The 25,839-nt window shown below is 40.5% G+C and overlaps 1 protein-coding gene across 1 annotated transcript in view; it reads right to left on the bottom strand.

Annotated features, from left to right (window-relative positions):
- Positions 1-2,560: 2,560 nt before the first annotated feature.
- The window catches only part of prkci (protein kinase C, iota), a 38,584-nt gene continuing 15,305 nt past the window's right edge, over positions 2,561-25,839 (bottom strand). Inside the window, exons 2-18 of the mRNA XM_015956365.3 lie at positions 22,859-22,980; positions 18,070-18,159; positions 16,700-16,750; positions 15,893-15,978; positions 15,457-15,594; positions 15,300-15,354; positions 13,456-13,511; positions 12,448-12,621; positions 11,668-11,765; positions 11,093-11,179; positions 10,867-11,002; positions 10,661-10,748; positions 6,884-7,009; positions 6,411-6,490; positions 5,499-5,588; positions 3,062-3,177; positions 2,561-2,978 (exon numbers count right to left, since the gene is read on the bottom strand). Coding sequence (XP_015811851.1) covers positions 2,891-2,978; positions 3,062-3,177; positions 5,499-5,588; positions 6,411-6,490; positions 6,884-7,009; positions 10,661-10,748; positions 10,867-11,002; positions 11,093-11,179; positions 11,668-11,765; positions 12,448-12,621; positions 13,456-13,511; positions 15,300-15,354; positions 15,457-15,594; positions 15,893-15,978; positions 16,700-16,750; positions 18,070-18,159; positions 22,859-22,980 — 1,681 coding nt within the window. The 3' untranslated portion in view covers positions 2,561-2,890. The remainder of the gene's footprint in view (positions 2,979-3,061; positions 3,178-5,498; positions 5,589-6,410; positions 6,491-6,883; positions 7,010-10,660; positions 10,749-10,866; positions 11,003-11,092; positions 11,180-11,667; positions 11,766-12,447; positions 12,622-13,455; positions 13,512-15,299; positions 15,355-15,456; positions 15,595-15,892; positions 15,979-16,699; positions 16,751-18,069; positions 18,160-22,858; positions 22,981-25,839) is intronic.

Here is a 25,839-nt window from a genome sequence, read left to right as displayed (position 1 = left end):
ATTTGCCGCAATACAGTCTGAAGCAGCATTAAATGCAGTACGATGGCAGTGCCAAAGGGAGAGCTAGCCTAAAGTGTGGTGTGTGTTTTTAAGGAATAGCATTTAGCACCAAGTTTGCTGCAGCTTAATTAATCCCTTCAGGGACTGACAGAAACACCCAACAAGATAAATGCAATTAGAACAGGATGTTTTCCCCTAGTTCCTCCTCCGTAGTGCATCATTAATTAAACAAGGTTAGTCTTCCTCGTGTCTTTTGCAGGACTTTGTGCCTGGAGAGAAGCACCCCTGTTCTCAACCAGGGAGGGCACAGGAACAATGTCAAACACGCCATCAAGGGACTCGCATACACATTAATCCTAAGTGAGGGAAAATGCTCTGGCCTAATTTAGACAACATGCAGTGGTTTACTGGATCTAAAACAGCTTTATTGTTTTTGACACATCATTTCCATCATTTATCACCTCACTCAACACTTGTGAGGGCAGAGAGGAGGGCTAACAGGCCGGTGACCTTTTCACCCCACAGGGAAGACCAGGCCTCTCTAAAAGCCTGGTGGAGCTCACGTGTCCAGACATCGACAGGGGAGACCGAAGGGCACTGCTCAAGCTTAACACATCCAGTCTAATTCTCTTCACACCAGGATGCCCATATGGGGGGTTGGGGAGCTCAGGTTAAGTCTCTGCAGCAAAATGACGCATGACAGGAGAAAATGCCATGTGGTGCAGGAGCCCGAGATGTCAACGAGATCCGGTTTTAGTAGGTCAGTTACAGGGACTGGTCCTGCATGGGGAAGGTTTATAACCAAATGTAAGAAAAAAAAAACTGAATGACTTTGGTGCATTTGCACAATATCATACTAAAGTATGAATTCTAACAACTTTAGCAGAAATCACAGTATCATTGCAAATTTTTTGCCGTTTTCGCCTACAAATCATTCAAGTCACTCACAACAGGTTTCTACATCCAATGTTTTTTTTAATACTAAAAGATGAAAAATGGAAAGCAACATGCATTCCTTCCAGGACTTTTACTTATGGGATCAGTGAGTCAAAGAATCATTATATTTCAGTAAAACGTACCAAAACCTGGAATGCTGTTTAAGTGGACATTGCAAAGAAAAAAATCACGTTTTCTGTGTTCGAGTGCTTACATTTGCATTTCTAAGGCTGCTTATCAATTCAAAACAAAACACAGTCCTGCTAATTTGTTTAAGTCAGTGAGGAGTCCAGCTGGCTCGCATGAAGGGAGCTTCTCATACAAAATCCATTCTTATACACATCGGTGTGTGCCAACAAACCTGAGCAAGTTCAAAAAATTACTTTACCTGAAATCTCATCAGCTTAAAGTGCCAATTTATAATTTGCAAGTATTTGGATATCAGAGATCTTAAAATAATTATGAAATAATGATCAACTGAGTCGCATGCTGAGGTGTTAACACTAACAAATGACAGAGTAAAAACCACAATCACACATTATTACAAGAAGAGGAATAAAATGTTTATTTTACCATCTGGATTTTTTTCCTCAAATGCACTAATAATAAAGTTGTACAGATGATAAAACATCTGCAAAACACAAAACAAATACAAACAATAGTGTTAACAGCGGGTTCACACCCCATAACGTTTTGGAATAAATGTAGTGATCATTTAAAAAAATCTGAATGAACAGAAAAGTAACAATAAAGTAACAGTAGAATATGACCACATGAGCCCCAAAGCATGTTCTTAAACATGGACCATTTCCTAGTGTTACATTCAGGAGGTGGAGAGTTCAGATCTTTAAAGCTGTTTTAGAAAATCCTCACATCAAAGGTCTAAATGTAGGGCTGCAGGCTTAAAGCCACAGTTTAGGACTAAAAACTGTAGATTTAGACTGTAAACCGAGCTCTTGAATCAACAGTGTCGACAAACGAAACGACAAACATGGAATGAAGAAAATCCAAAAACAATAAGAGATTATGTTTCAGAAATATATAACAATAATACAAATGAGAAAAGATATCTGAATGTATAAATTCTATGACCTAGGACAGCACATTTTTTTGTACCATCTAACAAGTACCAGCTAGACATTTTTCATAAAAATGTTGGGTTTTTTGGTCCTGTGTGTGTATAATTCTGCGCGGCAACATTTAACCTGTGCTCGGGCATTCAGGTACTTTGTGCTATTCTTCCAGCTCATTCGTTCACAGTCTGAGAGCATCAACTCAACATTAGCGTCATACTCCAGTTTGGTTTCCTTCATTATGGGACCTGAAGCTTTTATTTTCTCAGATTTGAAGCGCTTGTCTCGTTCACTTACCCCAACTAGATGTGTAACATTTATGACTCAGATTATGTTAAATAAAATATGAGAAAATATATATTTTCATCTTTTTATAAGGCTAGTGTTATGTTTTTTTATGATATACCAGACAAAGATGGCAATTAACATGCCATTTGTGTGGCTTGAAGCTCCATCTAATGTTTTTTTTAATAATTATTTACAAATAAAATACGCATGGAAACGCCCCGCCAGCTGAAAGGAGTGGATGCTCAGTCGGCTGTGACTCGCCTCTCCTACACCCACGTACAGCAACCCTGGAAGAACGTTGCGGCCATGATGTTTACTGAATAAAGAACTGATATTTGAAAACATTTACATGGTATAAAAATAATTATGAAAGAAGGTAGAATTAAGGGCAAGTGGTTATAAATGGCAGAGTGTGAGACTGGTTTTGGCAAATAAGCGTTCTGCTGTGCACGTGTGGCCCTCGAACAAAAGGTGGATGTCGCCGGCTCGTCTCATAACCATGCAGTTTGAAGACACTGCGACGCCACGTAAACACGTACTGAAGTGTGTATGTGTGTGTGGGTGGTCTTCACAAGGACAAGCTGTCACATCTCTCACACACACTCCTCCGCAGACATCAGCAGAGGGTTGATGTACTCGAAGCCTTCGAACTCTGACTGGTCGATCTTCTTGACCACATCGCTAAAATAAAACAAAAGGATAAATGCAGCGTGAGCAGAATGACGATGAGAGCTGGAAGCCGAGGAGATGAAGAGGAAACTCACTCGTCATCGGGTGTGAGCTGGATGGGCTCGTTGGTGAACTGGGCGTCGAAGTTGTCCAGTCCGAATTCCCCTGAGATGTTGGGTTTGAACGGAGGGACCACCTGCTTCTGCTCCAGCTGAAACAGCAGCAAATAAAACAGGAATGTGACCCAAGAGGTTTTAATATAGGCTGAATTAACATTTTTAATATTGATCTGTGTGTCTTTTATTGATAAAATGGAGAGTTCACTTGCAGAAGTAATTTTTCATTAAAATAACCAAACTTTATTTGGACTGATATCAAATTAAGTAAATAATAAAATATGCATTTAAATATATATATATATATATATATATATATATATATATATATATATATATATATATATATATATATATATATATTCAAGTTGGGATATTTGTTTTCCCAATTGAAATCTTTAATATTCTTTTTTTAAAAGCTGGTGCAAAAAGCACACGTAGCACCTCATACTGCAGTGAAAATCCAGTATGACACATTTCACACGCGTAGTTCCCACCACAGAATTCATACTGGTTCCCAGAAAAATAATTTCTTCTAAAAAGCTCACTCGCTCTTTGATCAAATGTGTGTGTGTACATCAATCAGTTTAACAGGTAGAACTCATTGGCTACTTGGAAACTGGAGATGGCTCCCCCTGCAGGCCAGAGAGTAAATTAAAGGTCAGACTTTTGGAGGATTTGCATTGGGAGGGGGTGAAGGTGGAAGGGGGAGGGAGTGTAAGCTGATCTGTCCAGACACTCTGACCAACTGCTGGGTCTCTGCTCCAGACCAAACAGGGAAAAGGAGGTCATGGTGATCCCTGCTGAGCTGCCCGCTCTGTTTGTCATCCACCAGCACATGCTGGTCTGTCTTTGGAGATGAAATGAGCCTGATCCTGCTCACGTGGGCAGCTCTACATGTACAGCTGCTTGTCTGGACAGGCTTTAACAAACTATACTGTTTACATCTAAATACATTATGTTCAAATGTTGCATATGGCTGTTTCAGTGAGCTACTTTATTTCACTTGTTTTTTTTCCCCTTGATTAAAGCTGTTATAGCGAATCGACAGAACAAGTTAGGTTTTGAATGCAAACACAGTCATGAAATACTCACCCCTCCCCTCGGGTATCTTCCCTGAGAGCATTGCCAGAGGAAACAAGATAGTGCTAAACACCAGCTGCTGTTTTCTAGGTTCGTGACTTCAAATGGTGTTTTTCTTTTTTGGACTCTGGTAGTTTGTCCTAAAAAGTTGAAGTGGTAGCAGCCGGTGGTTTCTCCTGATATTATTGAGCCGAGAACCTCTCACACCAGTGGTGTTCTGTAGCTAAATATGCAAGGAGAAGAGGACGCAGGGAAGTGCGGCGTTTCGGCGACACCGACAACTGGATGGACCAAACGTGGTCCTAAACGTGTTATTGGCGGACATTTTTAGACAAATGTGAGAGAATCGCTTCATTCATTTTTTTTAATTTATTTTTTATCTTCACGAAATATTTATAGCTATACTGTTAGAACATTAAGAATAATGAAAAACAACAATTTAAGGTAATTTGTTCTCCAAATTTGCCATTGCAGCTTTAACATTTTTTTCTAGACTGAAATATTTTCCTGGATCATAGGAAAAAATAAATAAATCAGACATTGATTTTAGATCATAGTGATCACTGTCACTAAATAAAATTCATTCATTGCTGAAACTGAAAGCAGGAAGTTTAAACCCGAGTATTTCTGGTTCAGATCACATTTCACTGATATTCTTTAGAGATGTATTCTGATACGTCTCGCATGTGAGGTGCCGACTTCCTCGACTGTGTCCCACATAAAGGAATTGCTTACGAAGAAACAATACACATAATTACACATAGTTAAAGGAAAACTCGTGAAGAAAGTCAAACGTGGTTTTCAGCATCACTGACCAAGATTACAAACCACTGTTTCAGAGGAAGTTAGAGCAGCCTATCTGAATACTGGAACCTCAGTGGGTTGTTCAAACTTTCATTCTGAAGTTAGAGTAAAACCATTGCTAAAAATAGATTTCATTGTGCCTTTTTATGAACATGAACCACAGACAATTCAGACATCCACAGCTTAGTATTTTAACTCTATATGCACCATCTCTACTATCCATCTCCTCTAATACTGTTTTCCCATCTTTGGTGTGCGTGGCAGCCCATGTGTTAGTCATCCTGTCTGCTGTTGTCAGCCTTTTGCCTGGCTTGTTTGTCTGCTTTCAACAGGGATATGAGTCTAAATCCATAGTGGCTACACCTGCAGGACATGACAAGAAATATATTTTGGCCCTCTGCTGTCTAAATTACATGGTAAACGGTTCCAATTTCACTCATTTGGAGTTATTAATAAAATAACAACAACTATGTGAGAAGATAGAGAATACGGTATAAAAGAGAAAAGGCAAAAATCTCTAATCACTCACAAGATCCCAGTCAACGTTTCGGAAGAACGGATGGCCCATGATGTCGGCGAAGCCTGTCTGAGGGTGGCAGCCCAGACGCTCCTTGGGATCCTGCGGGAGTGAAGATAAGAGGGTGAGAGACGGTGGGAGATCAACCCACATGTCAGAAAACCAGCAAGAAGAAAGAAAAATGGAAGACAGTTTGTATGGGCAGTGGAAAAGATGATTTTTAATAAAAGGAAACATGAAAGAAAAAAATCCTGCAAATGTCTTAAGGATGAAGACCATTTCTGTCTATAATTTACTCATTTTATGTTGAAAAGATTGTGTATGACTGAAACATAAAAAAAGAGAAAATAAACATTTTCCTATTAGATTTAAAAACTCATGTTTCCCCTGTCTTGATATCAAGGTCTTTGCTCATCGAGTACCAGTTTCAATAATCATACCTAGTTATGCACAGCTGTTACATAAACAGAAAGAGAGGCAGTGATCACAAGAGGTCAAAAAAGTAATTTTATTATAAACAAATATGAAATGACACCTGAGCTGATGGACTGCGTTCCACCATTGACCAGCAGGGGGCGACAGTTTCGATTTATCGCCACAGTTTCACATTTTTAATGCATTTACAATGTTAAAAGTTAGCCAAAATCCCAATAAAGCATAAGAAAAATGAATTTGTTGTTTGCTACACACCGGTTTGTTTAAATACTACTCAAAATAATCAGCCCAAACAAAGATCTCCAGAGAGCTCAATAACAAAAATAAACACAAAGTACTAAAAGTAAAGAAAATGCTTGAGCAGGTTAGACAGAAAAAAGGAGGAACCACGTGGAGATCACAGGCAGCTAGCAGGGCCACCACAGTGTATCTCCCAGCAGGAACAGACATTGTTTAAGACCAATAACGACCCATCTAATCCCGTCTTACCTTGTTGAGGAATCCCTTTAGAACGCTGGCAGCTTTGACAGACAGCGAGCGAGGGATTCGGATCTGTTTTTCCAATATAACTGCAGGGGGTGGAATAAGAGGACACATTGAGATAGACTTTCCTGGTACTACTAAAATGACAAGTTCCTGACACTGCTGCAGCTAGGAGTCCAATATTACTCATACTGATTCATACAGTGGTCTCCAGTGATGGATGCTGTGATAAGATGTTTTGAATTATGCATCAAGTCAGTAAATCCAACACCTCAGTGGCTATTCTAAGAAAACAAAACACATACTGAGACCATATTTATGATGAAACAATGGGAAAACACATATTTTCACACGTTTCCCTGCAACAGATGGCATGCTCCTGGTACAGACAGAAGCCGTTATAAAGGTGTCAAGAAAAAAGTGTTGCATGCTTCCACACAGCAGGTTGTAGCTGAAAGACGTAGCTGCGTGTGTTTTACCTTGGAAGAGGTAGTCTTCTGTATTTTGGTCGGGGTTGTCAGAGCTACCGACAATGTCGAACGGCGATCGTCCCGCCATCATCTCAAACATCAGCACCCCCAGTGCCCACCAGTCCACGCTGAAACCTGAGACACACATTTAGTTTGTTACAGCTTACATTTAATGCAAAAATAATCCAAGATTTGTTTAAAACTACAAAAAATAAAAACAAGAACATTGGTGTCAACGCAACCACTTTTTTCAGGAGAAAAAAATCTGTGCACGTGCAGTATGAAAGCCTACATCTGGCTGCACAAACCAGTGTGAGAATAAACCTTTATTCTGTACATAGACCTAACTTTTTATCCAAAACATTAGGATCTCTAGTGATTTACTGCAGTAAATCTGATGGTAAAAACTAGGAGTAGACCGATATATCGGTCAGCCACTATTTACCATTTTTTATACATCAGCATTGACCGATATATGTTTTTCGTAAAGCCGATTTTAAGTCAGGCACATCCTCAAGCAGCCCGGTGCAGTTGCAGAATTGTATTTAAATGCATTTTTACGTATACTAATAACATCTGCATAACAAATACTATAAATTTACTTAATTTATGTGTCTGACTTTAACACTGAGCAGTGCACGAAGATTTAACAATTTGTTAAATTCGGAGTTCAAAAACTCATTCAGCTTCAGAAATTTTGTGCATCAACTGATGTAATCAGTAACATCTTAAAGGGGCATTATGGAAGTTTGACAGCCAAAACATGTATAGAAATAATAAATGTCTTCTTCATACATTCTCCTGCAATGCCCTGGTCCTGTAGAATGAGTCCTGGCATTTTTACTGTGATTGCCTGTTTTTCTGTAAAATCACAGAAAAAGAGATCTGCTCGGGTCGAGCAGGCTGCTTCATGCGCGTTGACGCTCAGGCGTAGCCCGTAGCATTTGCTATCCGTAGCTTTAGCAGCAGAGTGAGGTAGTGCCAACTCAGCGACTTTGTCGCTGTTCCTAACGCCTAGTGACGAACCTAGCTACATTTCTGAGGACCCTTAGCTACTTTCTTCTAGATATTTCCTGCAAATTAGCAACAAAATAGCCATTTTCACTCCGAACTGTTCTTTGAACGTTATTTCAGCTGTCATCAGGAATATAAATATTACAGATACAAAAGACGTCACTGGTGCTATAGCACATCCAGTAAAGCCGGGCGTACACTGTGCGACTTTTTCACTTGCAGCGTTCAGCTTCAGCTCAAACTGTACGGCTTCCTCGCAGGGCAGATCTCACGAGTCATGCGCTCACACTGCACGACCCAGTTCTCGGATGCGACCTGACTACTCACACTGTACGTCTGGTAGCAACACGTCGGCCCTAAAAATGTGCTAAAAATAGCAGTTTTTACTCAACACGTCAGACTTTTTTGTCTTGTTTTGCCTGTTGTCCTTCGGGAATGCTGCAGGAGGACACACAGGGATTTATGGGGGTTGGATGAGGAAAACGAAATAAAGAAAGTAAATCTGTGTTTTGTGATCAGTTTAATTTGACATGAACACGACAAACACGCTTTCTTGACAATCTTTGTGAGTAAAAAAAACGTGTAGAAACACAAACGAACAGCGTGTGTTATTAGGGAAATAGCGGGGAGCGGCGCTGATGCAGGATTGCGAATACGCCGTGAGTGGTTCTGATACTTTTTGGGTCGCAGCTGCTCGCAGCGCCGCTTCAACAGTGCGATACCCTCACGAGGGACGAGCGAAATAATAAACACGCCAGAAGTCCGTGCAACCTCACGACTGCTGATCGGCAGCTGGTCACGTGGTGTTAATCGCCTCTCGTAACCCCCTGTACACTACACGACCGCTCGGCGCAAAACTCGCCCAGATGTCGTGGATTCTCGTACGACTGGAAAATCGGCTCAAAAAAGTGAAAAGGTCGCACAGTGTACACCCGGCTTAAAACGGCGGACTCCCGTGCGGAAGACCCGGGTTCGATTCTGGGTGTGAACATAATTTATTTAGAGTTTATTTTTTACATTAGTGGTATATTTTTTTTACAGTAAGATGCCCAAATTTTTATTTGAGACTCGCCAAACGGCATTGAATTCACAGATAAAAAGATGTGTGTTCAACTTTCATTTCGGAACAATTTTTCAAGCAAGGGATGGGAATGATCTGAGCATGCAGGAAGACTGACCCATCATAAACCTTTGTCGGCTGTGCTGAAGAGAAAGGTACAGAACCAAATTATTTTATTAATTAGCTGCACGTTCTCCTGTCCTCCGGGCCTCCCACGCACGCACGCACGCACGCACACATACGGGACTGTCTCAGCTGTTATTTTCGTTAAGGAGTGTGCACGTACAGCATGTGCGCCTCGTGCACGAGCCTACTACTGAAGCTGCCGTTACGCTTTTGGCCTGAGGGGGCAATCACGAGCATAAAAATTCAAAACTCTGTAAAGTCCCTTTAACATGAAAATGTAAAAAAAACGTCTAGATATTGGCCATAAAAATGGACATATCGGCCATCGGCTGACCATGTCTCCAACATATCGACATCGGCAATAGAAAAACCAATATTGGTCGACCTCTAGTAAAAACATAACTTAGTGATCCAGGAAGAGGTGAGCAGTGATAATATTTGAAGTTTAAAAATATTTTAAAATAATTTATAACTCAACCTTGTTTTAGTTTTGAGTTCAAGGACAGGATGTGAAGTATAATCGCCAAAAAACAAAAAGAAAATTCACTGTTGTTCCCAAATGATGTGTTCATCATGGCAACTAGACGTCTGAATGGGAACAGAAATGGAACCCAGCCATTATTCGTCTCTGTGCTTCTTATTCTATAATACAATAAAAATCTGCAAAGATAAGCAGCTGATTTCATTAACTGAATTTAAGCCTTTAAAATAACTTTTTTGGGTTGTTGTGAAACTCGTCGCTATGATACCAAATCGGTTACCAAAGAGCCCTTTCTATTTTTATTTTGTTTTTACGTATATGAATTCTTGCATGCATGAGCCTCAGTCGTGATGCAGGAAGTGGTATTTAAGTGAGGCCCCTGAAACTGTCTTTGCTAAAACAATAACTTCTTAGATCTTTGAGTCATACTTGTAGATTTACAACCCTCCACCCCTTTAAAAAAATGGTGCATAGGTGTAAACATAGACAGCATTTAACTGGGAGTGTCACGGTTAAATATGAAGAAATTAAAAGAAATTAATATAATTTTTTTTTCATGTCCTGTCTGGCTGTGAAGCAAACAGAATTGATGTCTGAATGCTGGTGACAAACCTTACAGATTTACTCTCAGGAGGAGCATCAAAGCTTCTGCTTTTAATGTCACACCGGATACTTAAAACTTTATTGTTATTGTTTTTTGAATGCTTTGCAATTCCGACCAGACACGGAGACAGAGGTGAAAGAGAAAGGAAGAGACGGGGGGGGGGGGGGGGTTGGGGATTGTCCCCACGAAAATAAACATTCAATGATGAACAAGAGTCTGCTTCTAGACCTGCAGAACAAGGACACACAACAACACAACAAGAGCAAGCTATCAACTTGATGAAGAAATGTAAAATCAACATTGTTTTACTGAACAATCACACGATAATAAATCACAGTGCATTTAGTGCACAGCCTTAAGACATGTGTTGAACGTGCCCAAGTCCATACTTATGAGAGCACCATGTGAAATTCAAATCATTTTAAATAAGCAGCAGCTCAGATATTTCTCTGAAACGTTTTCTAGATGATCATCCGAAAGTGTTTCTGCTGTAATTCTCACCGTAATCCTCTCCTCTGAGTATTTCAGGAGCGATGTAATTGGGAGTACCACAGAAAGTGCTTGTCGTATCACCTGGTCTCAGCCCCTCCTGCAAACGCAAAAACATAGATCATCCACTAGAATTCACATCAGCAGCTTTCACCATGAATGACTTTACAAAATGAACAGAAAAAATATGTTAAATAAACAAAACAAAACAACCCCACCTTGCACATTCCGTAGTCTGTAAGTTTGATGTGTCCCTCAGAGTCCAGCAGTACGTTGTCCAGTTTCAAATCTCGGTAGATGATTCCCCGCTCATGGAGGTAGTTTAGCGCCAGACTGATCTCTGCTGAGTAGAATCTGAAATGAAAGAAAGAAAAAAATGCTGCGACATAAAGACAATCACTTTATTGCATTAAAATACACATAAAAGAAATTGTTTAAGCTTACCTGGCATGTTCTTCTGGAAGTTTCCTTTGTCTTTGCATGTGGAACATGAGATCGCCCCCATTTACATATTCAATAACAAAGAAGAGTCTGCAGAGAGAAAACGTGCCTTACACACCTGACACCAAGTAACAAATGTGGGGGTTTCAACATAACGGGGATCTTCCCAGAACAATAAGTGACCTCGATTATGTCCTGACCTTTAAAATAGCTTTGCTTACCAATATGTATGGGTATGTGTGTATTGTTTCAAACAATTATGACCTTTAATGACAGGATGATTTCTACCTCAAGTCTCAACGATATAAAAGGAAATCTTTGTGACATTTAAGCTATTTTTAATAAATCTAATCAAATACTCGACTATAGTTCACATAATTATCGTATAGAACTTATACCAACCAATAAATCAGGAAATCTATCAAGTGAAGCAGTGAGCAAAAAGGTCTGCACTATATGCATACTTTAACTGGTTTCATCTGACTTTGGAGAGCTCCATTAGCATTCCTCAAGACTTGTTTCTGGACACCAAACTTGTCCTGAAAATAATCAGGTGAGAGGGGGCAATCCTATCACACCTGCTTTCTGTCTGGAAACAGGAGTGGAGGCCAACCAGGAACGGATGGTTAGACGCCTGCTCAAAGACGTGCTTTTCTGTTTGGACCCAATCGATGTCCTGAAAGAGAAACACACACAGACACACCCGAATGTCAATCAGAAAACGTTCTGACATAGTGCCCTTGAACTGATAAAAGCTGAATAAGCAGCACGCTCCATCACATGTGCCAAAAAGCTTGGGGTCCACTTGTGTGGAAGGCAGCCAGCTGCAGGAGAAAAAGGCTGAGCTAGGAGAAGCAGTAGGAGGCTGCTATCGATGCTTGGACGATAATATGTTTGGACACGGATGCCACTCACGTCAACTGGGCAGGGACAGCCCGACACTTCAGCATTGATTGAGAGGCACTTGTCAATTTGTCAATCACGCTAAGTGTGCCTAATCAAAGCTAACTAGTCCTGTTGCCGCTGGCTGTGCTGCTACATGTGTTGACAGAGATCAATTTCTGATGGTTTATCTACACCTGCTTAGAAAGACCGATGGCTTTGAAGAGGTCTGTCATGTTGACAAAATGTTACACAAAACACAAAATTATTGTTCGATCACATGGGATGGGTATTGTTTATGCTAGAAATCACAGCTCCTAGTCAGCCTGCCAATTTTGAAAATTATACATAAAAAATAAAACAAAAGAGTGGCTATTAATTAAAAATGTAAACAATCTGTTTCTGTTTAATGTTTTATAAAAGTTAAATAAGTCCCTTTTACATGTGCGATCCGTCTCCCTGGGATAGATCATTACCTCGTCATCATTGACTAGCTCCTTTTTGACCACCTTCATGGCGTAGATGCGCTCCGTCTTCTTCAGCTGCACCAGCAGCACTTTCGCGTAGCTGCCTCTGCCGATAACCCTCAGCAGATCGAAGTCAGCGAGGCCCAGGCTGGCGGGCGATTTCCCCGTGACTCTGCTCCGCGCCTGGAGAGCGGGAGGTCAGATAATTAATGAAGGAAAAGAAGATTTGGTGATGACATATCACTCAAACAGTAAACAATTATTTCAGCCCAACAACATTCCTCAATATAATTTCATCTGTAAACTATCGACAGAGCTGATGATTGGGTTTGGATGCGAGGATGATTTCCTTTGGGTGGCTTTGTAAATGAAATTGAAAGCCCTCCCTGTGCAGCCTGTTGAGAATAAATCTTTGTAATGATTTCCACGCGTCTAATAAAAGCCATTATGCTGCTTTCATCAAGTTTGGCACATGTATTACAGTCCTACCTCTCTGTAAACACGACTCCCACCTTCACCATTTACTCACCCATCTTTTCTCCTGTCTTGTAATTATCTCTGTAGAGAACTAGTTCCATCTGTCTAAGCTCCAAGAGCCAAAGACTTATTTGAATTCCACTCTTTCACCTTTAATTTCATCCATCTTCATTTCTCCTGCTTCAACTAAACTACACTTTAACCCCAAACTATATACCAAACCATTCATCAGTTTCTAGAGCTAAAAGCTGTGATAAAAGGTTACTTACTTAGCTCGACCAAAGGAAATCAATATCTACCATAATGCTATGGTGCCTACGTCTGCATGCTCTCCATCACAGGAGCAGGTAAAAGGATCACCCAAATGTACGCCGTGACCAAATGGATAACAACTATCCCTTAATTACAGATTATCTGTTTTTTTCCCTTCTTGAGCAAACTATTTGTCTCTTAAGATGTTTTAATAAATACTCATCTCGTCACATTGACAAGTTGGCAGACAATGAGCCACAAATCAGCGTCTGCAAAGGCTTCTCTCACCTCTTTCTCCTCTCCGTCGTAATTCAAGCTTTCTTTGGAGTCTTTATGCTGAGGGCCTGCGACAGAGAAAGGAGAGGAAAATAAGAGCAGAGGAAGTGACAGACATAGTGACAGACACGCATAAGGAGAGGGGGAGGCCGGAGGGAGAATATAGGAGAGATGAGAGAAGAAGGAGAGAAAATAGGTGAGAGACAGTCACACACTCTGTTCACACATCAGTGCAGAGCCAGAGTAACTTGTCACTGTTTAGTAGAGGGAAAAACAAATTTTCTGTTGTTTTTGACACAAATGGAGGGGAAAGACAAAAATGTTTTACTACTGAACTCCACAACACCCTGGGAGCCTGCAAGGCTTCACAGCAGGGGTTTCAGCTACCTTTATCTTAAGCTCTCACAGTTCAGTCACCCTCTCCAGCACCTGATTGGACTTAAGTCTGGAGTTAAACAGAAACCTGTAAATACAGCCAACCACCTAATGGCTGAGGTGGTTAAAAGTCCGGCTGCAGCCAGGAAACTTTAAGCAGCACATTGCTGTTCTGTTATTCTGAAATTAGCATAAAAAACAAGAACTAGGTAGGAAATAAGTGGGAGATTAGCAAAAGTGCAAATATGACTAGGGATGTTCCAATCACACTTTTTTATTCGTGATCTGAGTCAGAGTCATTTGATTTTGAATATCTCCCGATATCGGTCCTGAACTGATATTTCAGCCAAGTATAAAAGTTGTTGTCTGGATTATTTCTTTAATCTGATGGTACCATCTAGTGGCTGACAAGCATGTCACGTCTTGACTTACTCTCATTTCTGTATTTAAGGCCGAAGGCAACGCTTCTTGTTCATGTACGCGCTCCTCTAGCCAACAATACAGAGCTAAAATACATTGTTTTACAATTATTATGCACACGTTATGTTGTGTATTCATATATTTATATTTTAAAGACTTAGTTGTCCGAGAAAGGTCGCACACCTGCATCAACCAAAGTACGTCCTTAAATGCTAGAGCACGTTCTGTGATTAACAACTGTAGGAAAGCTGGAAATGCTACTGGTTAGTGCTGACCGCCACTCAGTTCATATTGCATTGAGCTCTATAAGACGGGGGTGAGCTTAGAACGAAAAAAAAAAATCAATAAATAAAAAGACGTATTTTGTACATTATATCAGAGTACATAATAAGACAGTCACTTTTATGGATTTCTGAAAAATCATAATTCCTGAAAGGGAAAAATTCCAGAAAGCAGCTTTAAAATAACAAGAAAAAAGGAAAACATCAAAGTTTTCCTTTGTTTAAAAAAAATTATCATTTATGTATTTTTTTCTTTCTATATTATGTAATTTCTTTAGTTAATCTGCAAAAAACATTAAAATTAAGCCATTGTTGTTCCTCTATCTCAGGATGAATTGAAAGTCATGTTTCTTGCCTTATTAGGTTAAATCTGATCTTTTCCACCCAATTCCAATCCTTTGAAAATCGTGTGATCGGGCCTGATTTCCGATCACATGATCGGATCGGAGCTTCCCTAAATATGACTAAATGAGGGGAGACGCAACACTTAGACACGTAACTCTCTGTTTGTAATCAGCTTTTAAAGATTTACAAGGAGAATTGTTATTTTGGCATTAGATGTACAAATGAGTCTCAGAGGATCATAGTTTCATAGAAAAGAGATTAAAATAAGGACGCTTTTGAGGCTCTGATGTGCTTCAAATATTGAAAAAAAAAATATATATTTTCTACGATGCAAGCAATAACTAAAACTCGCAAGTTAGTAGGTGTGTGTGTGTGTGTGTGTGTGTGTGTGTGTGTGTGTGTGTGTGTGTGTGTGTGTGTGTGTGTGTGTGTTACCTTGGTGTTCAGCTGGGTCTAAGTGACTTTGTGGTGGGCCGGGCATTATTGGTTCCTGGACAACATTCATCATTAATTACGAGTGTGTATAAATAAAGTGTGCAGTAGATCTGACTGAGGAATTCTTTACACCACCTTCATGCCTCACACATCTCACCTGGATCATCTGTCTGCCACACTCCACTGTGACCAGTTTATGACACTTCTTGTGCACCAGCAGCTTGCAGTTGATGCATTTGTAGCCTTGTCTTCCCAGACCCCAGATTCGATCTGCACAGATGGCACAGTGGGCCCGCTGCATAGAAAGGTGCACAGAAATCAGCTGATTATGAAAAACACACCCACTTTATATTCCATAAAAACACGTTTCAGGAACACACCAACTAGCTGATATGAAATCAAACACCATGAAAGCTTTTTCAGATTCTGCTTCTATTGGACACAAAGAGTTTCTTGAGTTTTACACATCACATTTCTACAAATGAATAACTATTTATGAAAAACTGTTGCACACTTTGTTTATGAAGTGAGAAAATAATCAAGAAATATGCTTCAGGTCCACCTTTGAGACAACATTCAGAATCAAATCTCACCCTGTTAAAGCGTTTGGCCTGAAAAGCGTGACCGCTCGCATAATAAAGCTTCCTCCATCGCCGGGCGCCACGACGATATATCGACTCTGTGGAGAGAAGAAAACCAATCCTGTCAATTTGTGCATCTGCTTTTTTATTTATTCAGAATGTATGCTAAAATCTCCAGCATTTTATTCAACAGGAAGCTCATTTTTTTGCTGGAGTGTCATCGGATGCGAATAAAACATGCACACCTTGTCTGACTGTTTCTATTATAAAAAAATCCAAAAGGATTTATGTACTGCGACATCGGACCTGTAAATTATGCTCAGAAATAATAATAAAAGCTGTGGATTTACATTTGAAAAGCATGCACACAGACTAATCATCACCTATTGCATTTTTAATTTTGGCCAGTATAGTTCAATTATCGAGTGGGCTAAACAATTTGTAAATTAATCAAATTAGCAGACTGATCTCTAAGAAGTTAAAGACCTCTAAATGTTATTGATCAGGCATACTGTTCAGACTACATCACCATCTAATAAGCTATCAATGAAACACATCTTTCAATTAGCAGATGGATGTTGTTCAGCCTCTCCTGATCAACTGATCAAATCTAGAATAAATTTAAGAGGTGAAAGCAGACTTCCAAGGACCTCACCAATTTTATTTTCCCTCGTCCTTTTTCAGAATTAATGTTACTCAAATATAATTTACAACCCTGCAGAGCAGGGGGGTTAATGCAGCTGAAAACAGATCATAACTTTCTACTACCCTTCCTCGGGTCTTACAAATGATTGTAAATTAGAAAAGGGTTGGACTCACTGTCTTCTCCTGGACACGGCATGCCAGGTTTCTCAGGTACACATGGAAACACTGGAACAAAATCAGACAGAAAATGGTCTTTAGAAAGCTTTTAATTGACTGTTTGAGGCGGGTTAGACTAACAGCAGACACACAAAGGTATTTTTAGGCTACCGGGTCTATTTCCTGTTGTCCTGCCTGCTCAAGTGCTGTTGACTTTTCAATGAGTGAGTGAACAGGTGAATAAATACAAATGTAAAGTGCTCTGGAGAGCCTCTATGTCTAAACTGAGCTATAAAAGTCTATACAGTTTAACATTTATCACCTGTGGCAAAAACGCTATTGCGCGGTGCGAATCACAATGGGATTTCACTACAAGCTTGTTTTTGTTCGGCACTTACAGGAAATGAGAAATATAAACAACCTGATAGTAGAGGATGATGAGGAGACACAGATCCCCAGACCTGGAGCCGTGTGAGTCAGAGGCAAGGCGTGGGCTGCAGCAGACAACCTCATTACCAAGCAGACCTGGTGACCCCCTACATCTTGCTCACATCTTCTCAACGCCCCCACCCTCGATTCATCCTCCCCCATCACAACGCCACCCGCTGCACTCTAAACCTGTCGCCTCCGATTTGATTAGAATGTTACATTAACCACAGTCCCTGTCACTGCTATCCCCAGGTTGCAACCACACACACAGACAAGCTGTCAATCAAAGGATACAAACAACACCACACGTACAACCCTTAAACTGTCACGACACATCTCCAACAAGCTGCACAACTATTTTTGTCAACAAAGCTCGGCTCACACAGGAAAGTTAGTGAACTGCAAATCAAAAAGACATATCTGCTGCACAAGCGTGCACAATCATTCAGTTTTAAGTGTTTTTAATGACACATCAGAGGGTGACTGCAGGGATTTTTCAGGTTCCATGTAGTGTAGAGAGCAACTCTTCCCTCTCTACCCCTGTGAGCCGTCAACAAGCAGAGTATGGTGATCGAAGGATTGGAAACCCCCAAACTTTACTCTCAGTGAAAATGACAGTTATAGCTCGGTTAGAAATTTTTCCGATGACTGCTGATAAGAAGATTTCTCATCAGAAACCCCAATCATTATTATGATGTTAAAAAAAGAGAAAACCAGACATTTATGGATAGACAGAAACATGATAAATGCTGTTGCTGGTGCCCTACATAATAAAAAAATCCTTTATTTTGAGAGAACATTGACTACTAATTCACCTAATTTTGCCTATGCCAAAAAAGATATGTAGGTTGGGAAAGCTCACCCGCTACAATTAAAGACCTGGCCCGCTCATTTAAAGGTGATGAAGATTTTCTATTCCAAATGACATTTATTCCTAATTTGTGTGTTTAAGATCTCACCGTGTATAATAAGTTCTGAGTCTTTGTTGAGTTCATAGAGCCTCAGAGCTTCCTCTAGTTCCAGTTGAGACGATACAGTGCAAGGGTCACCTGGAGGCAGAGGAGACGTTATAAAACACGGGAGCGTGGATCAAGAACGCCACGTGAGAAACCAAGTGAAGGTGGAAGGTTCTGATGCTGTGGGACCTGGTCTGGGTTTACACAGCTTGCAGCTTTGTTAATAAACAACGTTGGATATCTTTTTCCAATAACTTTATGAATCCTGGTAAAAATCCCATTCATAGCCATGCAAATGAAAACTGGTCACCATTGCAAAGTGAGATTTAAAAATAAACAGCGAGCAGGTTAAATCTAAACAAAACGTGACAGATTAAAGTTTCTGGAAATATTCAGCATTTTAAAAACTGTCTGAATAAATGATGAGATACAACAAGAACCTGAATAAATAATTCCAAGTTTATGAAAAAGTACAATTGAAATGTGATGAATGATTTTGTGAGTAAACAGTGAAATAAGTGTTAAGCAGAACATGTAGGAGACTACAGTACATGATGCAATCATTAAAATTTCTGTTTAAATGTTCGGGACAGCTTGGTAGAAATTGTTTAAAACACACAGATGCAGATTATTAATAAGAAAAGTCGAGTGCCAGTCGAGACTCACTGATTGTAGCCGCTCTACCAACCACAACAACAGTCTGGGTATACAGTGGGGCAAAAAAGTATTTAGTCAGCCACCGATTGTGCAAGTTTTCCCACTTAAAATGATGACAGAGGTCAGTAATTTTCATCATAGGTACACTTCAACTGTGAGAGACAGAATGTGAAAAAAAATCCATGAATTCACATGGCAGGATTTTTAAAGAATTTATTTGTAAATCAGGGTGGAAAATAAGTATTTGGTCACTTCAAACAAGGAAAATCTCTGGCTCTCACAGACCTGTAACGTCTTTTTTAAGAAGCTTTTCTGTCCTCCACTCGTTACCTGTATTAATGGCACCTGTTTGAACACATTATCTGTATAAAAGACACCTGTCCACAGCCTCAAACAGTCAGACTCCAAACTAGGGCTGCAACAAACGATTATTTGGATAATCGATTAATCGGATGGGGTCTCGACACGATTAATCGATTAATCGGATTACATAGGGACATTTTTTAAAACTGCTAGGGAAACGTTATTTTTCTCCTTCCTTCACTTTATTAAACACAACATTATTAGAAAACAGTTCAATAGCAGAAAAACAACATGCCATCACCTAAATTGTCTTATAAGGTGTATAGACAGAGACCCTAAGCTACACCTATCTGTGACCTAAAATGCTTGGTCCAAGTTAAACAGCTTAAAGAGCAAGTCAACCCCTACCAGAGTCTAACTCCACTCCCGCTTCATGTTTGAAAAATGCAACACATGCTGTTGCCTGGCAGACCGAGAGGGCGGAGCCGCTAACAAATACACACACACTCAGGCTCACGACAGCATTGTGACATCATAATGTACCAGTTTACATCATAGCATACTTCTTAGCCAATAGCGGTGGCAGATTTAAATTAAAATACAGTGCAGAGTTTTTACCTGACAACGGCACAACACTGCCAGTTTTAGGCAGAATATTTAAATTTTAACTAAGATGCACTGAAGTGCCAAATTATTGACGACACGTGTCTGCAGCACGATTAGACACTCGTTTATTTAGTTTATCAGCAAAAAAAAGTTTATTTGGGGGTGACTTGCTCTTTAAGGGCAATTCTCATCTGTTTTGTTTGATCTCATCTGTAGACATTTATTATAATTGGGGATGTCAAACAACTAATTTTTAAATGTAATTAAACATAGGCTGTGAATTAATCAAAATTAATCACTATTTCCAAAAATGACTGAAAAATACCAAATAAAACAAAAGTAAATGAATGCCATCCTCCTTGCGATGATGCCCTGGGCAACTGCCATAAAGTCACATCAAGAAATGCTGCTGATCATTCCAATGATCCCAAATAGACTCACATTAGGCCACATGAAAGCAACTGAACCCAAAAATATATTAACCAGTATATAACTGCACTCACACACAACACGCCTGCAGCAACAGTTAGGACTCCTCCCTCCCTTTTAAAAGCGTTTTCGCTTCTGAGGACATTGTGGTTGTAAAGCCACATGTTAGTGGTCTGGCCCCGGTGTGATCAACCAGTTTCTGCGGGAATGTGACGGCGGAACCGGTTTGCAGCAGCGCAAGTCCCCCCACCCCCACCCCACGCCTATCTAATAGCGTCGCGCTTACAATTTTATAGACTTTTTTTTAATGAGCTTAGGGCATGTCTAGCGTGTGTAATAATCCGGGGGTTGGGTGAATCACTTTTGAAAAGTTTTTAACTTACCCGGACACAGAGCTCTCTCCCTCCTCGCTGATGATTCTGACATGCTTGTGTTTAAGACGCTGCATCATCACCGTAGTACTCCCGTGCCATACTAAGTCTGACCTACAAACGTTGCATGTCTTCACCTGATTTAACTGAAAATGCTCCCAAACTTTAGAAGTTTTTACTTTTTTGGGGTCTCGCTGCTTCTGCCATGTTCCTCTTACAAACACCTGCCGGCTCTCCACCGGTCTGCGCGCAACGGCGGGCAGGAGGGGAGGGGGCTTTTGGAAGAGTTGCACAACACAACGAATCGATGACGCAATTCGTTGCCAACGCTTTTAGTAATCGATTTTCATCGAATTTATCGATTCGTTGTTGCAGCCCTACTCCAAACTCCACTATGGCCAAGACAAAAGATCTTTCGAAGGACACCAGGAAAATAATTGTAGACCTGCACCAGACTGGGAAGAGTGGATCTACAATAGGCAAGCAGCTTGGTGTGAAAAAATCAACTGTGGGAGCAATTATCAGAAAATGGAAGACATACAAGACCACTGATAATCTCCCTCGATCTGGGGCTCCACGCAAGATCTCATCCCGTGGAGTCAAAATGATCATGAGAACGGTGACGAAGAATCCCAGAACCACACGGGGGGACCTAGTGAATGACCTGCAGAGAGCTGGGACCACAGTAACAAAGGTCACCATCAGTAACACACTACAATGGCAGGGAATCAAATCCTGCAGTGCCAGACGTGTTCCGCTGCTGAAGCCAGTGCATGTCCAGGCCCGTCTGAAGTTTGCCAGAGAGCACATGGATGATACAGCAGAGGATTGGGAGAATGTCATGTGGTCAGATGAAACCAAAGTAGAACTTTTTGGTATAAACTCAACTCGTCGTGTTTGGAGGAAGAAGAATACAGAGTTGCATCCCAAGAACACCATACCTACTGTGAAGCATGGGGGTGGGAACATCATGCTTTGGGGCTGCTTTTCTGCTAAGGGGACAGGACGACTGATCCGTGTTAAGGATAGAATTAATGAGTCCATGTATCGTGAGATTTTGAGCCAAAACCTCCTTCCATCAGTGAGAGCTTTGAAGATGAAACGTGGCTGGGTCTTCCAACACGACAAAGATCCCAAACACACCGCCCGGGCAACAAAGGAGTGGCTCCGTAAGAAGCATTTGAAAGTCCTGGAGTGGCTTAGCCAGTCTCCAGACCTCAACCCCATAGAAAATCTGTGGAGGGAGTTGAAAGTCCATGTTGCTCGGCGACAGCCCCAAAACATCACTGCTCTCGAGAAGATCTGCATGGAGGAATGGGTTAAAATACCAGCTACTGTGTGTGCAAACCTGGTAAAGACCTATAGTAATCGTTTGACCTCTGTTATTGCCAACAAAGGTTATGTTACAAAGTATTGAGTTGAATTTTTGTTATTGACCAAATACTTATTTTCCACCCTGATTTACAAATAAATTCTTTAAAAATCCTGCCATGTGAATTCATGGACTTTTTTTCACATTCTGTCTCTCACAGTTGAAGTGTACCTATGATGTAAGTTACTGACCTCTGTCATCATTTTAAGTGGGAGAACTTGCACAATCGGTGGCTGACTAAATACTTTTTTGCCCCACTGTAATTAGCACAGGAACAGAAACTATGACACATACTGTTAATGGAAATGATTAAGGTTGAACTAGATGGAGGTTTGTGACAATCACCGCGGTAAACGTTTGGTTTCAGGAACAGCTGTCATGTTTACGAGTTCACAACACAGAGGTGGAAGATACGGCCAAAGTAGATCACACATTTGCCTTTTACTGAAACAGATTACTGAACAGTGCAATCAAACCATCTCTTTAGAAACAAAAACATACAAGATCTGTACAAAAGATGATGAGCTGAAACTTGAAAATGTGTTGTTAGGCTGTGAGTTAGCCATAATTGAAATGGTGGTACAGAATAATAATTTGACCATTCTTACCATAAAAGGCACAATTAACAATACTTTCTGCTTATTTTATGAAGGCATAACTGAGGCTTCTCTTCAGGAATAGTTTGTGAACATAAATTGTGTCAGGCTGTGTAAAGTGTGTTTTTAATGGGGCAGTAGGACAAACAGCTACGGACACACACTAAAGACTAGTCATAGTCTGCAGGTGATGACAAGTGAGTTTGCCTGAGCCTAATGAGTTTTGGTAGGCTGACCTTCTCCCGGGATGAACAATCTGATAGCTCAATCTTGTCTGCGACAGGATTACTGCTGCCCGACAAGTTGAGTGACACAGAACTTGACAGGAGACTAAGCAAAGATGTCAGTGTTATTTTTTTATCAATCCTTACGAGCAAAACTTACACCTTAAATTTGGTTTCTACATGCACTTTGACTCTGAGATGAATTCCAATTTAAACATTGACAGTAGTGCTTACCTTCCTCATCGATCCACTTCATGGTGAAGAGCTGGTCGTTGTCCATGGCGCACATGTCTTTCACCTCCCCGTGAAGGTCTTCATACGAGATGGACGGTTCAAAATGAGTGATCATGATGTCCCTGCAGAAAAGGGGCAAAATGCATCAGCCAGAACATTAAACCCACTAACAGAAAAACAGCAACTGACACAGGTAATAATACCAGCAAAACTTAGTCACGCATTCTTGTGGCTGTTGGAACAAACCTGCATTAAACCCCCTTTATGACTCACGGTGTACAATAAAGACAAGGAGCATTTTATGGATATTTAACATGCAAATTAGATCATTATTGGAGTCAATCACCTTCATTAACATTTATCTCCACCAGAGTTCATGGAGAACTGTTCAGTGTAAATATCAGAAACCAATTTAAAAAAAAGAACTATTAAAATCTTTCAAATGTTAAATAGGATGACCTCTAATAATTTATTACTTTTTGAACAACAATAAACATAAAAATAGGAAACAACTGGGGGACAAAATTCACAGATGCCTGACATTTTTTAACAGGTTTCTAATCGAATGAACAGCACAAATTGGCTTCAAAGCATTTAATGAGCCGTTTCATCACGTCTCCTTCTAGCTGATGTACTTGAGGACAAATCCAGCAGTAAGCGAGTCACTGTCTTGCACTTTGTCACAGTTGTGTTCATTCATTCGTACAGTATGATTGCAGGTGTGAGGGAAGAAGAAAAAAAGAGCAAAGCTGATGCTATTATTTTTAGCCCATTTGAATTATTAGGCTTATTTGAACTTGGCCTGGCACCAACAGCAACGTGCGTGTGTGTGTGTGTGTGTGTGTGTGTGTGTGTGTGTGTGTGTGTGTGCGTGTGTATCCGTGTGTGTGTGTATCCATCTTATTATTTAGGATACAAAGAGGAGTGACACTAATGCTTTTAGGCCTTAGCTGCACATCTTCTTCCTACCTTCTTTCAGTCTGATCAGAGTATTCTGATTGGCTCATTTTAGTTGTCAGTTGTGCACAGAGCTACAGATTTAAATAAATCACCTCTTCTTTCAACCCTAAAATTGAAAGAGGATTGTAAACCATCAATCTCTGAAGAGGAAATCACCTATCCCCTTTTTTTTTTAAATGACGCGAGAATGATGGATGCAGCCTGACAGCAGATCTTTTCTTTCGGTCCGTTCACAACCTGAAGAGAGGACAGGAGATGGAGCGTACTGCAGGAGACCAAGGTCAGGGTTCAGGAGGCAAAGCATGTGATATCAGAAAAAAGTAAGGAGACAAAGTAAAAAAAAAAGACACGAGCAAAGCAAATAAGATGAATAAAAAGAGGAAACACAAGGAGAAAGGTGTTGTACTGTTTTTACGGCCATCGTTAAAGATGGACTCAAATTTCATCAACCTGAGAGCTTTACGGCAGGAGGATAAAATCCTAATGCTTAGAGTTAAACAACTCTGGATGAAGGACATCTGGTGTAGAAGGACATAATAAGTGTATGAGGTCATGGTATGGTTGTTCCTAGCAAGCACATAAATACACACTCGACTGTAATTTATTAGCAGATGATCCAATTTCACATTAATATTGAGCATCTAAATTGAAGAGTCGTAATGCAGCTTCCACACAGCAGTTAATAAAGCTGCCTGGGTGGGGAAAAAATCACACATAGAATGAATAAAGCACTCTGAGCAATAATACTCTGACGTTAAGAGTCAGTCTAAAGCTCGCCTCCCATCCCACTATTTTCTCACCCTCTTCCTCTTTCCTGCTAGTGTTAATCACTGCCTTGGAGGGGGGAGGAAAAGACTGACAACTATGCACTGCCAAAGTCTGATCTCGCCTTCAGCATAGCAACGTAGCATACTACTAGCATAGCAGTTTGACTTCCTCCTAAAACCCTGATAATACGAGAGGACGGTGTGCACACAAACACACAAAAAACTCTTTACACTACAGTTCTCACATAGTGACTACAGGCTCCACTTTGTCATGTGTAAACAGGCCTGATTTGGAGTTGTAGTTACATTTTAGCCACGTCTCGGTTGCTTTAAGCAATGTTTGATGTAACAAGCTCAGCATAGAGCAACAGATAAAGGAAACTTGCAATACCTTTGAAACGTGGCAGCTATTTTTTTTACCCAAATCCGGTTTTAAAAGATTTTTTTTCATGTTTGCAGTCTTTATAAAGGCAGAAGAGAGCCACGTGGCAGCACAAAAAAATGCAAAAGGTGAGTTTTGCATAATATGTCGCCTTTCAATTGGTTTTTCAAATTTTTACTGACTAATTTATGAAACCAACGCATAGACCTGTGTGGAACAAAGGCAGGCAAGTTTGGGAGTGACTAAGGCTGTGTGGCAAGCAACCGGGAGCTTATCACTCTTGAGGAACAAAAAGCAACAGCATTCCAAGCAGACCTGGCATTCCTCCACACTCCACCATCCCACAGTGCAGCTAAATCAGGAGGGGAGGGGAGGACTTGCAGGAGAGTGCTGACCTATGCGTTAGACATCTTAATTGTTGTGAGGACTCTGCAGTCCCATCTGCTATCCTGCAGGAAAAGAAAAGAAAAGATGAAGGCGCCCTGGATGGGACCATCCTTCTCCTCGTCAATGTAGCTGTGCACAAGTCACACAAATGCAAAGCAAATGCTTCTAAATCAAAGAAAACTTATAAGTAGATGCATTTACAGTTAGTCTCCAGTCCTGAAAATTAGCTCTGCTGGTTTGACTGCAGGTCAACGTGGTCTCCAGGCAACATGGCCCACCTGCAGAGTTGAATATGGGTATGAGGGAGAGCAAACCAAACACCCTCCAGTCGGGCCTGTGGGCAGGGTCACACGTAACATAAGGGGTATGTAAAATGTGTAGACAAAATCCCTTTTTTACACTTATTTTAGCTGCTAGCCTAGAAATCTAAATAAAACTGTAGCAGCAGTAACAGATTTTACTATCTTTAGTGAGTGCTTTTAATC

This window comes from Nothobranchius furzeri, chromosome 11, assembly GCF_043380555.1.
Source record: "Nothobranchius furzeri strain GRZ-AD chromosome 11, NfurGRZ-RIMD1, whole genome shotgun sequence".
Classification (NCBI taxonomy): domain Eukaryota; kingdom Metazoa; phylum Chordata; class Actinopteri; order Cyprinodontiformes; family Nothobranchiidae; genus Nothobranchius; species Nothobranchius furzeri.
The sequence above is the reverse complement of the archived record's forward strand: the minus strand, read 5'-3'. Positions and strand labels throughout refer to the sequence as shown.